Source organism: Tinamus guttatus, unplaced genomic scaffold, assembly GCF_059628265.1.
Source record: "Tinamus guttatus ecotype Peru unplaced genomic scaffold, ASM5962826v1 Tinamus_guttatus_pri_ptg000327l, whole genome shotgun sequence".
In the NCBI taxonomy this organism is placed as follows: domain Eukaryota; kingdom Metazoa; phylum Chordata; class Aves; order Tinamiformes; family Tinamidae; genus Tinamus; species Tinamus guttatus.
Window position 1 is genome coordinate 6,901,862 of NW_028288861.1, and position 13,841 is coordinate 6,915,702.

General features: G+C 35.9%; 1 protein-coding gene across 1 annotated transcript in view; it reads right to left on the reverse strand.

The window, feature by feature from the left end:
- SLC25A21 (solute carrier family 25 member 21) overlaps positions 1–13,841 on the reverse strand; it is a 230,130-nt gene that overhangs the window by 18,823 nt on the left and 197,466 nt on the right. The window contains exon 4 of the mRNA XM_088529271.1: positions 3,439–3,505. Coding sequence (XP_088385397.1) covers positions 3,439–3,505 — 67 coding nt within the window. The remainder of the gene's footprint in view (positions 1–3,438; positions 3,506–13,841) is intronic.

The following is a 13,841-nucleotide window of genomic DNA, read 5'->3' on the forward strand; positions in this document are numbered from 1 at the left end:
CATGTTATCCCTTTTTTTAAAGAAAACAGATCAACAGCAATAAAACTCCATAGATATTTTGCTGGGGTGTACTAGCGTGACTAGTATACATACAACTGTGCCAGAAGTACCTAGTGATATAGAGATTTGTACTATGTACGTCCCTTCAAAGTGTTTTTAAAAACATGGAGTAATTTGTCTTTTCCTCTATTGTTCTATTATGTTAATAGCTTTGCTCAAAAGAATATCAGGATAAATGTATTTAAAACATGTTTTTGTGTATATATTAACCAATATTATCCATCTGGCAAAGATACACTTTAATTCAATACACAGAAAATAGTCAAAGTATTTACCAGATGTCTCAATAACTCTAAGGTAAAAAATATATGCTTGAAACAAGATGTTTGAGAACACATGCACAATATAAATTTGACCCAAAAGTTCATCTGTTAACCATTGTATCGGCATCCTCACTTCTTTCCTCTAAGTTCAATCTAACATAGAGTTATAAACTTTGACTTTTCATCTTCCAGAAATACCAGCTTTCTTTTTAGAAGGGAAATAAAGACTGAGAAAAAAAGACCTAGCAAGTATGACGTGAGAACCTAGTTGCCTAAAAGTGAACTTCCATCTTTGACACTCAGCATTGAAGCTGAATAGTTTCAGATAAATAAGTTCTTTTTAGAAGCTTTATTCTTATAGGCAAATAATTATGCCAGGCAAATACAATATTTCTGTAAGACTATATTTTATCTCAGTACAGACTCCTCCTTGTACACTGGGCTATCAAAATTTTTGAAAAGATTAAATTACAATGTCTTTTATACATCATAAAAATGTTTATTTTCTTTACAAGTGAAAACCAAGGCTTCTGGACCCCACGAATTACATTTTGGGCTGATAAGCAGCTAAAGGTTAAGTTTTTTTCTACTTATCTCAAAGCCACAGGCATGGTCACAGCCCTCCATGACTCTGATTCCTAGTTTAGTTTGAAAGTGAACAAGGGACATCTTGTGGCCTGTTAGAATCAGGGAGACTATTAGAAGAAAAAAAGGAGGAAGGTGAGCCAACGGATGCCATGGTTTTTCATGGGTGTTTCACACTGATATATGAGTAAGGTGAGAAAGCAGTGGAGGTCTCAGCCAAGCTGGAGTCTCTGCAGGATAAGGCATGGATTCAAATTCTGATTGGGATGTTAGAAATTGTGCTGGCAGATGACACCTTGCATGAAAAAGTTTCAGTATCCAGGATCTCATATGCACATTCCTGTCCCTGAATTGTTCCAATGTAGAATATAAATGATATCTCGAGGTAGTTTAAAGTCTCACTGTTATCCTTGGAATAGTGTAAAGTTCAAGGCATAAAGAATTAAAGGAATTAGTGATTCAATTAAAAAGCATGTTTGGCATTTAAAGTTAAACTTCCTTTTCACTTGATTATGGCTGCAAACCCAATATTGAGCTCTGATGCTTAAATGTCCAATATCAGGTAAAAAGCATCTAACTAAGGGAGAGACATTAACATATTCAAGGGGCCAGGAGCTTCTGACATCAAACAAGAAGCTAAGAGAAGGGAGCTGGTCTAGCACAGATATGAGAAGGCAAAGGAGGACCTAATTCCTTTACTCTTTAAAGAAGGCTTATAGTCAGACTCCTCTCAGAGGTGCACAGCGAAAGCCCAAGAGGCAAAAGTCACAAGTTGAAAAAGGGAAAACTTGGATTGGAAGGAAAATTTCTTCAAAATGAGAGCAATTAAGCACTGAAGGAAGGGCCCAGGGAGGCTGTAGCGTCTCCATTCTTGAAGATTTTCAGAATTTGACAAGACAAGGCACCCAAGCAACATCATCTAAGGAGCTATCTCTGCCCTCCCCTGTAGCAGGCTCACCAGATGACCTTGAGAGGTTCCTCCCAATTTAAATAATCTCTTGATGATGCTATATTATATTAAATAGTGTCGCATTGGAGCCAATTTTGAGTAAGAGAAAGTGACTCAGGACTTTTGAATAACTCAGGTTACCAGGACAGACATGAAGCCTGGGTCATATTTTAGGTAAATACATACTCGTATTGAAAATACATAATTTGATTGATTTTGTCCTCTTTCAAAAGAAATTATGTGTAGAAACAGAGAATGCATCACAGAAACAAGTTAGTAGCAAGCTTTTAAATACAGTCCAACTGTTCTTCACTGCAGCTTTGGTATTAGACAGAGCTTCACTTTTTTAGTTATATTAAATATATATTTTTTGACATAAGTAACATATGTCATTTGCACCCAAAAGTGATAATGCAAACAAAAAGATGACATTATCAGGGCTCCTTTAGAATATATTACAAGGTTACATCCTGTCACTTTGTACAAATACTATCCCTTGTACTGGGAAATACAAGGAGTTGGAAATTGAATTGTTAGAAAATTGGAATTGGAAAGTGAATGTTTTACGACAGGCTACAGACAAGAATCATATGCAGCCTTTTTACAAAGAAAAAAAAAGAAAGAAAAGGAAAATCAAGACATCAGCTTTGTTGCCTTAACAGCTTTTAGATAATATAACTCCACAGTTCTGAGATAAAAGATGAAGATGTTTTTGATGCTTATAGCACAAGGATGCTCTGACAGATTTTGAATTGCAAGTTAAGGCTCTTAATTACTAGGTTATGATCTTAAAAAGTTGCATAGCACAACTGAAAAAACCTAGAAATAATATTGTATCTTGATGTATATTGCTTAGAATTGCTACTAAAGTAATGCTCTACAAATCAACACAGAGAACTGAAAAATAAGAAAACCAGAGCAATACCTGAATGACAATGAATGGAAATGCTGTGATAGGCTATCATCCATTTCAAGAGCAAGCAAGCTGGAATGTATAAAATGTTCTTTCCATGACAAAAAAATTGTAGCCATTATATATTCAATTTTAATAAAAATGCTTTTTGGAATACACAAAAACTCTGTCAGCATTTAAAAACTATAAATATATTACTCCAAGTTACTGAATAAATATTGAGTAGGAATGACCTCCTTAATGAATTTGTTCATTTATTAAGCTATTCTTAATACTAGTTCTTTTGCAAAATGCTAAGTATTTACAATAAAACAAAATATCAAAAAGGAGGTAATTATGAGGCTAAATTATGACCTAGCATTTTATTAACTACTGATTATATAAACCAATTGCAATTTGTTTTTCAGTACCATGATATATATATATATATATATATAGATCCAGAATAGCCTAGAATTTAAGAACATCATTCTTCCCTTCTTAATCAAGCATGGTTTTTATTGTGCCGTCAACAAGAAACTTTTCTCCTAGCAAAAAACAGAAGATTACGCTAAATGAGTCTAAAATTCTGATGTCAATCAGTGGGATAGAAATAAATCTTTTACAGCTGCCATTGGCCCTAATCTTTTTTAAAGGAGCTTTTTTTTTTTTTTTTTTTTTTTTTTTACCTTCACTGCTCTTTTGGGTGTCTCAGCCAAGATAGGAGGGAATATTCCCTTGTAGAATCCAAACAACCTATTAAAGAAACAAATAAAAAATATTTTATTTGTATAGATAAACAAAGGAGCATGACCAAACTGGCAATTCTGTTTTCATTTTTGAATAAAGCAAACAATCTTTCAGCATTTTCAAGCATATAGATGAAACCTTCTAGTTCACAGTGTCACTCTCATTGCTTACTTGTTAGGCAAGAGCTAGGTAAGTAATTCTATTATGTTCTGGTAAGATGACAATCAAAAATCAGCAATGAATAAGGAAAAAGTCCATCTTTTTTATCCCTAATAGACATAAAATTGTATAAAGATGAAGAACAGTTCTGGAATAGAATGAAAGGCAATGAAAGGGAAGCATTATTTCATTGCATTCACTTACTTGCCGTAGTAATGATGATATGATGATATTAAAAAGTGAGATCTCAAAATACAGACTTGAGGAAAAAAAAGGAACTTAATGCAACTTAAAGTTGCATTAAAAAACCTACATGCTCCTCTTCAGAGGTTAAGGTGCCTTTTAAATTCTGCTTTTAAATGTACATTCAACTATATGAAGTAATCTTTATTTGACAAGCACAAGTTAGCTATTCACAAAGATGTAACAGAACACACATATTTCACCTTGGAAAAAAACACCGAGGCAATATCTTGTTACACTAATTACACAGGTCTTTGCCCTTGTCTTGGTGCCTGGCCCCACTAAGGGGCCTAGCTAAGAAGTTTACAATAGCTGCTGTCTTTGGGAGTTAGGACAGGAGCCAAAACCCAACTCCTTGCAGCGTTTGGAATCACATCATCTAGATTTTATACACCTGCCTTCCCAGAGAGGAGCCCAGAGCAGCAACTCTATCAAACACACAGAGCAGAGAGGCTTCAGGATCAAGGCAGAGGTCAGCTGGCAGAAAACACATCAGAGCGCACTTGCAACCTTCTCTATGGTTATCCATGGGATACTCCAAAAAGGAAAATGTGAGGCATCACCTCTGTGCTCTACAGCACATGTTAAGAGCACATACACAGCACATACTTTCCAATACAGGAAAGAAGGCCAGAGCATCTGTGCCGTACTCATAACATCTGCCATCCCGACAACATCACATCGCTAATGTGCATCAGGGTAGATGCTTCATGACAAACACAACAGTACATCCGTATCACCTGCCACAAGGATGCATGGGATTTGCAGATAGCCTCAACAAGGCCTGGGAGGAGGCAAGGAGTTGGGTCTTGAGGATGCTTTAAGTATCAGGCAGTTCTCAAGACCACCAAGTCAGATAAGAGCCAACACATCTCCTCTGTGCTTGGCCTCCATGATACCTAGTGCACAGGGAGAAGTCAGAGGGACATCTATACAATCATAAAGGCAAGGTTGTATCTCACAACATATCTTCAGAACACTTCTTTTACGACTGCAAGAAGACAATTACAGAAAATCACTTTCAGAAGCAAAGCACTTGTATTTTGTCTTTAAAATGCTGGAAGATGGTGTTGTACCTTTATAAAATGGCATACTGCTTAGAATACTTCTGTAAGATGTAGAAAAGTCATCAACAGAGTCTTTTATGGTTATCATGAAAAGAACAAAACAACAAAGGAAAGCAATTAAATTCGCAATCTCCCCACTGTAAAATACTACAACTGTTACACCATCTTTCCCTCCCTGCTTCTGATGCCTCTTCAAAGCCCTCCACTCTTATATAATAAAAATAATACGGACTTTCTAAGATGTTCCAGAGTGGGTATATTGCTTATGCTTCCTCTGGAGTGGGTGAGCTATGGTTCTAGTCCATCACATAGGGGAACTTTAGGCATTTTATACAAGGATGGTGTCATGTTGAAATACTCAAAAAACCTTATTGCAAGCAATTTCAGGAATTTGGGAGTGAGATGCTTAAATTTCCCCTAAATCTCACTTCAGGAATTTAAAGATAAATACATAGATAGATAGATAGATAGATAGATAGATAGATAGATAGACAGACAGGATGCAGACAGACAGATCGAGCTATATATATTCGATTCAAACTTAATCTTTAAAGGTTTATGCATATTCAGAGTATATTCTTGGTGATTCATCAAACTATTGAAATGGTAAATAACTTTAAGCATGTGATTCACTCAGTTTAACCTGTGTTTAAGCTCAAATTGAGGTTCAAGTAGGGTAAGCTACAGGAACACAGAACCCCATAAACACATTCTTCTTTTCAGTTCATTCTAAAATATTACAAGCTTATATATAACAGGCATCCTGTTTAGGATTTCTACTGCTCCAGCATAATTGGATTTGGAAGATGGAAAGTGCTCCGCTGCTCACAGGTGTAGCTCTAGTCGCAGAAAAGCGAGACCTAATGTTGGTCCAGGTTTTCACATTATTAAGAGATGCATAAAGGGCAGCTTTATGTATATCCAAATGTATACAGCTACTGATTATATAAGTCCTGTAGCATTCCCACGTTCTCTGAGGTTCTCAGGGAAAACTGTATGGTGAAAATGTGAAGGGGAAAAAGCATATCAGGAATTCAAAAGACAGATCTACCAACTCAGCAAGCTCGGGAGGCAGACAATTGCTCCTGGAAAAGAACCCACCATTATATCACTTTGGTGTTGAAATGACAGCAAAACAGGCCAGAAGCAGGCCTGTATTGCTGGCATTTTGGGTTCTTTGAAAATCTTGGAGAAATTTGAACTAAAAATATGAAACGATTATCCACTGCTCCTGTATCACTGTGCATGCCATGTCAAGTTCATCTGCTCACTGTAGCTATAGGGCTGACACTGAAGATTTTCCACTGGAGGAACTACTGTGAACCAGAAGAATCTGCAGAGCTCACCAACTTTATTCATGGCACTACGAATCCCTAAAATTTTAAGTGATTGATAACTCATAACTTGCTTTTGTGGGGGCAAATCTCATCATGAAATGCCTACAGGAAGGGGTTAAGATCTATTCCTACAGAAGAGTAGGTTTAGAAATAAAAAAAGAACCCTTTGAGTATATACATATATACATATATATACCCAATATGTGCAATATATAATTCAGTAAACATAGGAGGAACTAGCTCAATATTTAATATGAAATGTGGTTTTGATTTTTTTCCTCTCCCATTTGAAACAGAAATTAAACAGTATAACCAGTAGGATGAAAGAAATAAGAAAAAGGAGGACCTAGAAAACAATCCCATCTCATCATCAGTACAGTTATAATCAACTGGCTAATTTTTTGCATAAAGCATAGTCTCAGAAACTTGTGTCTGAAATTGAGGTCAAACAGCTGCCTTAATTTTTTCTAAACAATGTTTATACATATTTATATAATCTTGCCCATTCAAGCTATAATTATTTGGAATCTTTGCAGAATGAGCTATTTATTTATTAAAAAAATAGTTAACATGATAATAACAAAAGTATGAATGGCTCCTTTGTCAGTCATACACAAAGATTACATCCTTTCTTCTGTTTTTCCCTTGGTCACTGTGTGTATGCTAACACTGTGTTAGCATACTTGAATATGTCACGTAAATTTTTTCGGAGCCAAATAATGAGTGGCAATGACATCTCACATTTGAAAGATATTTTATATACATATATATATATATATATACACACACACACACACATATATATACAAAATCACCTGGATTCAGGCCTTTATCAAAAATTTCAGCAAATTTAGGGAACAGCAGCAGCAATCACTGTGATAATCACATGTGATAAGAGCAGAGAAAGAATGTGATATCATACCCCTATCTAGACATATTGGAAAGAATTAACAGGTAAATCTCAACAGAAACAGAACTTCATTTTATTTTGTTTCAGCATTAAAAGTCTAAATGAACACCACCATCCAATTGTATTCTGGGCAACAGCCCAAACTCATCTTTGGAATAGTTGATTTTGAAACTTTGCAGTCAATCATATCATCTCAATTTGTTCTTCTTTCAGGCTTTTGCTGTCCTTCTGGTTTCCATTTCTTGTTTGGAAGCCTTGAGTCATTCACTCTGGCAAGATGACCAACCCAAATCAGTTATTTTCTCCAAATTATACTGAAACTGGGATCTTGCTTAGTTTGTTGTTTTCTTCTTCTGTCTTTCACATAATTTTCCCTTTAAGGATCTAATAAAGTTGAGTGAAGGCATGAACACAATATCCCCTTTCTTCTACTGATGTCAAATCCAAGTCTCTTACCCACATTGTTTTATAATTGAAACAAAATACCTCTTATGTCCAATTCTGCTTTCCATACCACTGTGTTATCCCAAATCTAAATAAAAAAAAAAACCCTTAGGTTTCAGGACTATGTCAGTTAAATTAAATGTAATGTGTAACTTTCTAATTTTGAAAAAAAAAATGCAACAAATGGAAGGAGTTTTGAAGACATATTTGGCAGAAGGATGGATGTTCTTCAAAGGAAGGAAGGAAACATTTCGAAATGTAATAAAATTTGCTTAAAATTTTATTTTTACCAGGCAAAAAGTATCTTTTTATTTCATGGCATATAGCATGCTGTGAATTTATTACTAACAGAAAGTAAAAATTATTGAAGACAGAGCAATATTGCTTTAATATATGTTACTAATGAGAAGTAATCTTTATCTTGACTTGGTTAGAAATACTGAAGAAATTAAATTCACAGAAATTTCAGGAAAGCTGGCTGGCAAACACTTAGTGAAGACAGATGTATGTTAGTAATTCCCACTGAGAAACAGAGACTAACCATTTATCCTGAAAGAAGTAACTGGCCCATCAGCTGACATATCTGCAGCTCATGTCAACCATGCTGCCTACAACCATTTGCCCAGCAGAACAGATAGGATATAGGAAAAGCTGAGTGTCATGCAGGGGAAACGTACACAGCTTGGCATACTTGAAGATGATATTAAATACTGGGCACATTCAGAGAAAACCAGGTTTCAACATTCTGATGCTCTCCAACAAGTTTTTTCTCGTGAAGTATGTTATGTATATTATCCCGCTGCAAATATCAAACACAATATCAATAAAAGTTATCGATGACACAGCCAAGTTAGCTTCTGAATTTCTATTATGCAATACACACTACAGATACATACAAATTCTAGGTACTTATTTTTGTAACATATTTCATTTTTCTCACTGAGCTCTTATTCATCTAAGTCATCATTGCTTACAATACCATAATACCATTTCACAGCAGGTAAAGGTAATCCAGAATTATGTGTTATCACGTGGCTACAGCAACATTGATATACAGAATGATATACTATATGCTAAAGGAATACCAAGGGTCCAGTTATAACAACACAAGAAGCAGAAAAACTAAAGAAAACAACTCCCCAGACAAATTAAAGTAACGTAGAGAATGAAAATTGACTGAAACTAGAACATTGTCAGTGGAAGGTACTCCTAAAGCAGTTCAGAAAAAAAGCTAAGCAGGGGAGGAGCTGGCTCAGAAATGAGTAGACTGGCCAAGAAATGGATTAATAATCAGCATCAATCTACCTCACTTATTCAGAATGACAGTCATCACCATATTTACTGCATGTGGGTCAGATTATGAAGTTATTATGATCTATCATCCATGTGACTTTGTTATTCTTACTGAGAAATGAGTCTTTCTTCCCTGACTTTTAATCACTTCTCAATCTCTTGCTCAAAATCCTTGCTAATTTTTGGCTTTCTAGCCTGCACTCTTAATATAAATGAATTACAGGGCACACATAAAAATAAATTCCTCAAGAGAGGGAAAAATGAAACCTCCCTCTTCCTTTCTTGTATCTATGACAGTAAAAAGCAAGACCAAAAGAACAGAATACTTGTTAATATTTCGCACTATTCTAATGTGTGAAATTACCTTTCTTACACTGCATATTTCTTATATGCCTTCTGTGTTTTGCTATCCTCAAGCACCTAAATAAAATTCTAAAAAGCAGAATTTTGAGCCCTGGTGTTGTCATGAACATGAACAAGAAACATCTTGTTCTGACTTTTTGTTTCCAAGAGGATTATAAATTAATTAAGTGGTATGTTGTTAGCACATTTTGGCTAAGTAATTGATTCATATATGTTAAATTCACTTATTTACTTTTTAAACAAATTGATTTGATTAAATTTGGACAGTGAAATTGTTTCAGATAGAACAAACAGCTACCAGAGCTAAGATTAAAAGTGTGCTAAATGAATGAAGTGATTGTCACATGGCTGGCAGAAGTCATGTCCCCCACGGGACAGACATCCATGCCCTGGCCTGCCTGCAGGATCATGGGGTGACCCTTCTCAGTGAGTGGAAGAGCAAAACTCCAGGGTTGGTACCACATTCCTCTGTGCTTTCTTAAAACATCTCTAGTATTTTGGCCCCCTCATTGCCAATGAAGGAAATATTGATTTTGCTCTTAAGGGCTCCCTTAAGGTGTTCTCAGGCAAATCCTACTGCAAGTGTTATTGTCAGGGGCAGCTGGACCACGCTTTTGCCAGGGTAAAATTGTCTGGGTAAAATAACTATCTTGGCTATAGAATAGCTCTACACATCCCATTTCTTGCAACTGGCAGCATATTCCTCCCCAAGGCTTCCCTCTAGCTGCCCCTTTGTTTGCAGAAGGACTAAGCGACAGACATGCCAAAACAGCTTTGTCGAGAGCTTCTGAAACAGAAAAATTCTGGACTGTCAGAACTGCCAGAATGCTTCATTTGTTCAGTAGGAGTTTTAGTTGTTCAAACACTAGAAGAGAATTTAAGGCTTTTTTTCCCCTTTTACTAACAGTACTGCCGTAACTGGTACGACAGGAAGCAGTCAATGTTTTGAAGTAGTACCACACCTAGCTCTATTGAAGTTAAAGAATGCAAGAAAATGATTCATTTTTAGATTTTCTACCAAATAAAAAACAGACTTTTTTTTTTTTTTTTGCTTATGCATGTAGAAATCTGTTTCTGACATAAAAATGCATAGACAGGATAACTAGATATATTTTCTGGGAAAGACTGTCAGTGTTTGTCTGCATGAAACTCTGATGCTGTGATCAATTAAAGATAAAATCATGAGATCTGCACAATTTCTGTATTTGCCCTTGGAGTGCGTTCTACTCATACCAGTAGTGACTTCATAAAAACACAACACTGGGCAGTTTTAATTTCATCAGAAAAATGTGTCTCAGGAAGGAAAATTTTGATTGCAAGTTAATGTTAGTCTTAACTGGAATAAGTTACACTCTTCGATAGCCCCATGTGTGATCCCCTAGGAATTATATGACTCCATGTCATTCTTTCCCATCTGCTGGCTAAATAAGAGATTCAAGAGGCTTTCAGTGTCATTATACAGATTAGTAACTCTCCCAAGAGGATTCTCTGCTCATGATACATTGAATAACTTCAATGTAGAAGACCAACTTCCAGAGAGATCATTTTGTGTTTGCTGAGTTTTACACCTGCAATTATTTGTGCCTGTAATTTAGGTTACTTAGATTAATCTACGGATGCAATCAGCGTTGTAGATATTTAAATAAACTGAACTGCATGCAGCTATAAATGCAGGTGCAAATTTTTGCCTGCAATTACTAGGACTCATAAACATATAGAACTTCTGAAGTCTAAAGTAAAATCAGGCTAGTAGTGGTTTTATAGTGTTTTTAACAAAGTAAAAAAACCTACGTATTTCTCTTGTTTCTCAAAAAAAAAATCTCAAGGCAGTACTTTTTAGTGTTAAAAGGAAAAGGATTTAATTTAATATGTACAAACTAACATGCACATAATAATTAACTTGATTCCATCTCTAAGTATGTTAACCTTTGGGGTATTTTTCTTACTCCCTTTATGGTACCTCTAGCAGGAAATCATAAAAGATTCATGATTTTGTAACAGTAATACTGTTGATAGTTGCACCAGTAGAGAGAGACAGTCTTATAAGCACAGAGATCAAAGTGCTGCAAAATTTGTAGCACTACTTAGGCAGTGAAAGGCAGCATGAATATGCACACACACTGGCATCTGAATTTCCATCTGGCAGGCAGTTGTGGTATACAGTTATATCATGGGAGTGAAAGGTACGACTCTACAGATGCGTGAGGAAATTCACTCTCATGGAAACTACCTGTCTAAAGATAGACAAAATATGTATGTTAGAGAATATATGTAACAGTGAAGCTGGATTCTGTTTTGAGCCTCTCCTTTCTTAGGAGTTCTTCATTATAAGGAAAATCATTAATGTACATTTTAGTAAAGAAAGTTGTTAAAGAAAATGTCATACTCAAGAGCAAGAAAAATAATTCCTTGGCAAAACGGAAAGTTCTTATAGACAGTCTTAGATATAGTGACAGTGTCACAGATCCTTCCCTCTACGTCGAGAGTTCCATTAGGCAGCACCCATTTGGTACAGAGAGGGCACAGGCTGAACCGAGCTCTAATCCTTTGCTCCTGTCAGTTCCCTCCAGGCTGCTTTAAGAAAACTGGAAAAGGAAGCTCTTCGTGAGACACTGACTGCCCTGGATGTTGGAAGGTTGTCCAAGAGGCTACCTCACGCACAAAACTAAAGACACCGGATGGATTTTTACATTTTCCAATCTAAGGACAAGCAGAGTTCACAGATAATAGAAACAAATTTACTGTCATATTTTTATCACAGTACAGTTTAACCATGAAAGCTCACTTTTCAGGCAATATGCAGAAAAGCTGCCAATCTGTTCCCACTCCAGTGCCTCCAATACTATGATGACATTCCTCTCACCCATCTCACACAATTTATAACATAAAGATAAAAATTTAAAGATATCTATCTAATTTTATAAGATAAAGCATCCACAAAGTCGTATTCTTGCTTTGTTTGGAGACGTGACTAACCTTTGCTCTAAGTTTCTCTATGAGAAAATGGGCAGGCACGGTAGGTGTAGATGACTAAGAAATGAGGAAGACTTACCAAAAGTTTAACAAAAAATTCCAAACAAAGTTTCCTGTTAAACTGCTAGGAAAAAAAATATGCAATAGTAAGGTTTTAAACTAATGATATCCATCAGTCTAGTTACTGATAAAAAACAAGAAGATATTAGAGGAAATATGTTAGACACCTTTTGACATCATGTCTACAGGCAAGACAGAATTGTTAAGGGAAGAATCATGCAGAAGTTGCTGTCTTAATTATTACGGTTGTCATTTCCCACTTCGTGATCTACTCTTGTTTTCTGTAGCATGAGCCCCACCTGCCAGATATTCTCATTATCTGCAGAGACATCTGTAAGGAAACTTAACATGCTTTTTCTGTAGAAAGTAATGGAGTCTGTGTCTCAGTGATGTGGAAGTTTCTACTCAATTATTTATTTTTTTTTAAATGCTTGCAATGTGTTCTTTGAGTAGCAAACCTGCCCCAGCAGGTTTAACTTGAACATCTCTTTTCAAATGTTTTCTTTTTCTCTTCTGATCCACAACCTTCTTAACTTGAATTCTTCTTTAGAAAAGAAATTTTGCCACCTTGGCATTGAATAAACAAAACAAGCTAACCGTCTCTCCCAAATTACTTTAAAAGTATGCATGGCATTTTACCCTACAAACGGACAAAATATTCATGCAACAGTCCACAACAACAAATACAACAAATGCAAAACAAGCCATCTGCAGCACATGTTGTTTTTCTTTAGTGAAGCCTTCTTTCTGCATTTTATTACTTAAAATAATAATACATTTTTTAACCAACAATGCCCCAAAAGAAAATAATTTTGTATTAAACTTGCTTTTCCTTTTGGATCCCTGATTTTCTCTGATTTTGCAGAACAATCTTTTTTCTTGCATCATTCGCAAACTTCTCATTAAGTTTGCTTAGAAATGAACCCTGTGCACTTAGAGCTCAGCTAGATTAGCAGGAGATTAGCATTCCACCTTTGCAGCAGTATGATTTGCCATGATCTCACAGTCTGCAAGTGTAAGCGCAATTTGTAACCACACTACTTCCTTGTTCACCATCATCCGAGACCATTACAAAGTCAATATAAACAACATTTCAGTAGGTATGACTAAATGGTTACCTGCTACTCTACAAGGTTGACATAGAGACATTCGAAAACTTTCTCTGCAGACAGTAAACTAGAGGGCATGAGAACACCTTTATATTGTTTTAACGGGGGTAAACAAGCCATCATAACCGCAGTTTCATCGGGAATCTGGGCCTGGCGAAGCTGGTGCGAGTGCCAAGAAAATTTGTAAGCAGATTTGCAAGCCAGTTGTGGGCACAGAGCTCAAAATGCAAAGGTTTCCCTCATATTTGTAGCTGATTTGGAAGAAACAGGTGCTAAAACAGTTTGGGTTCTGAGGACTCTGAGGTAATTTCTGTGAAAATACCTCAAATTGCATCAATATTGATGCACAACATGGTAGATTCTTCTGGTTATGTTTTATTGTAA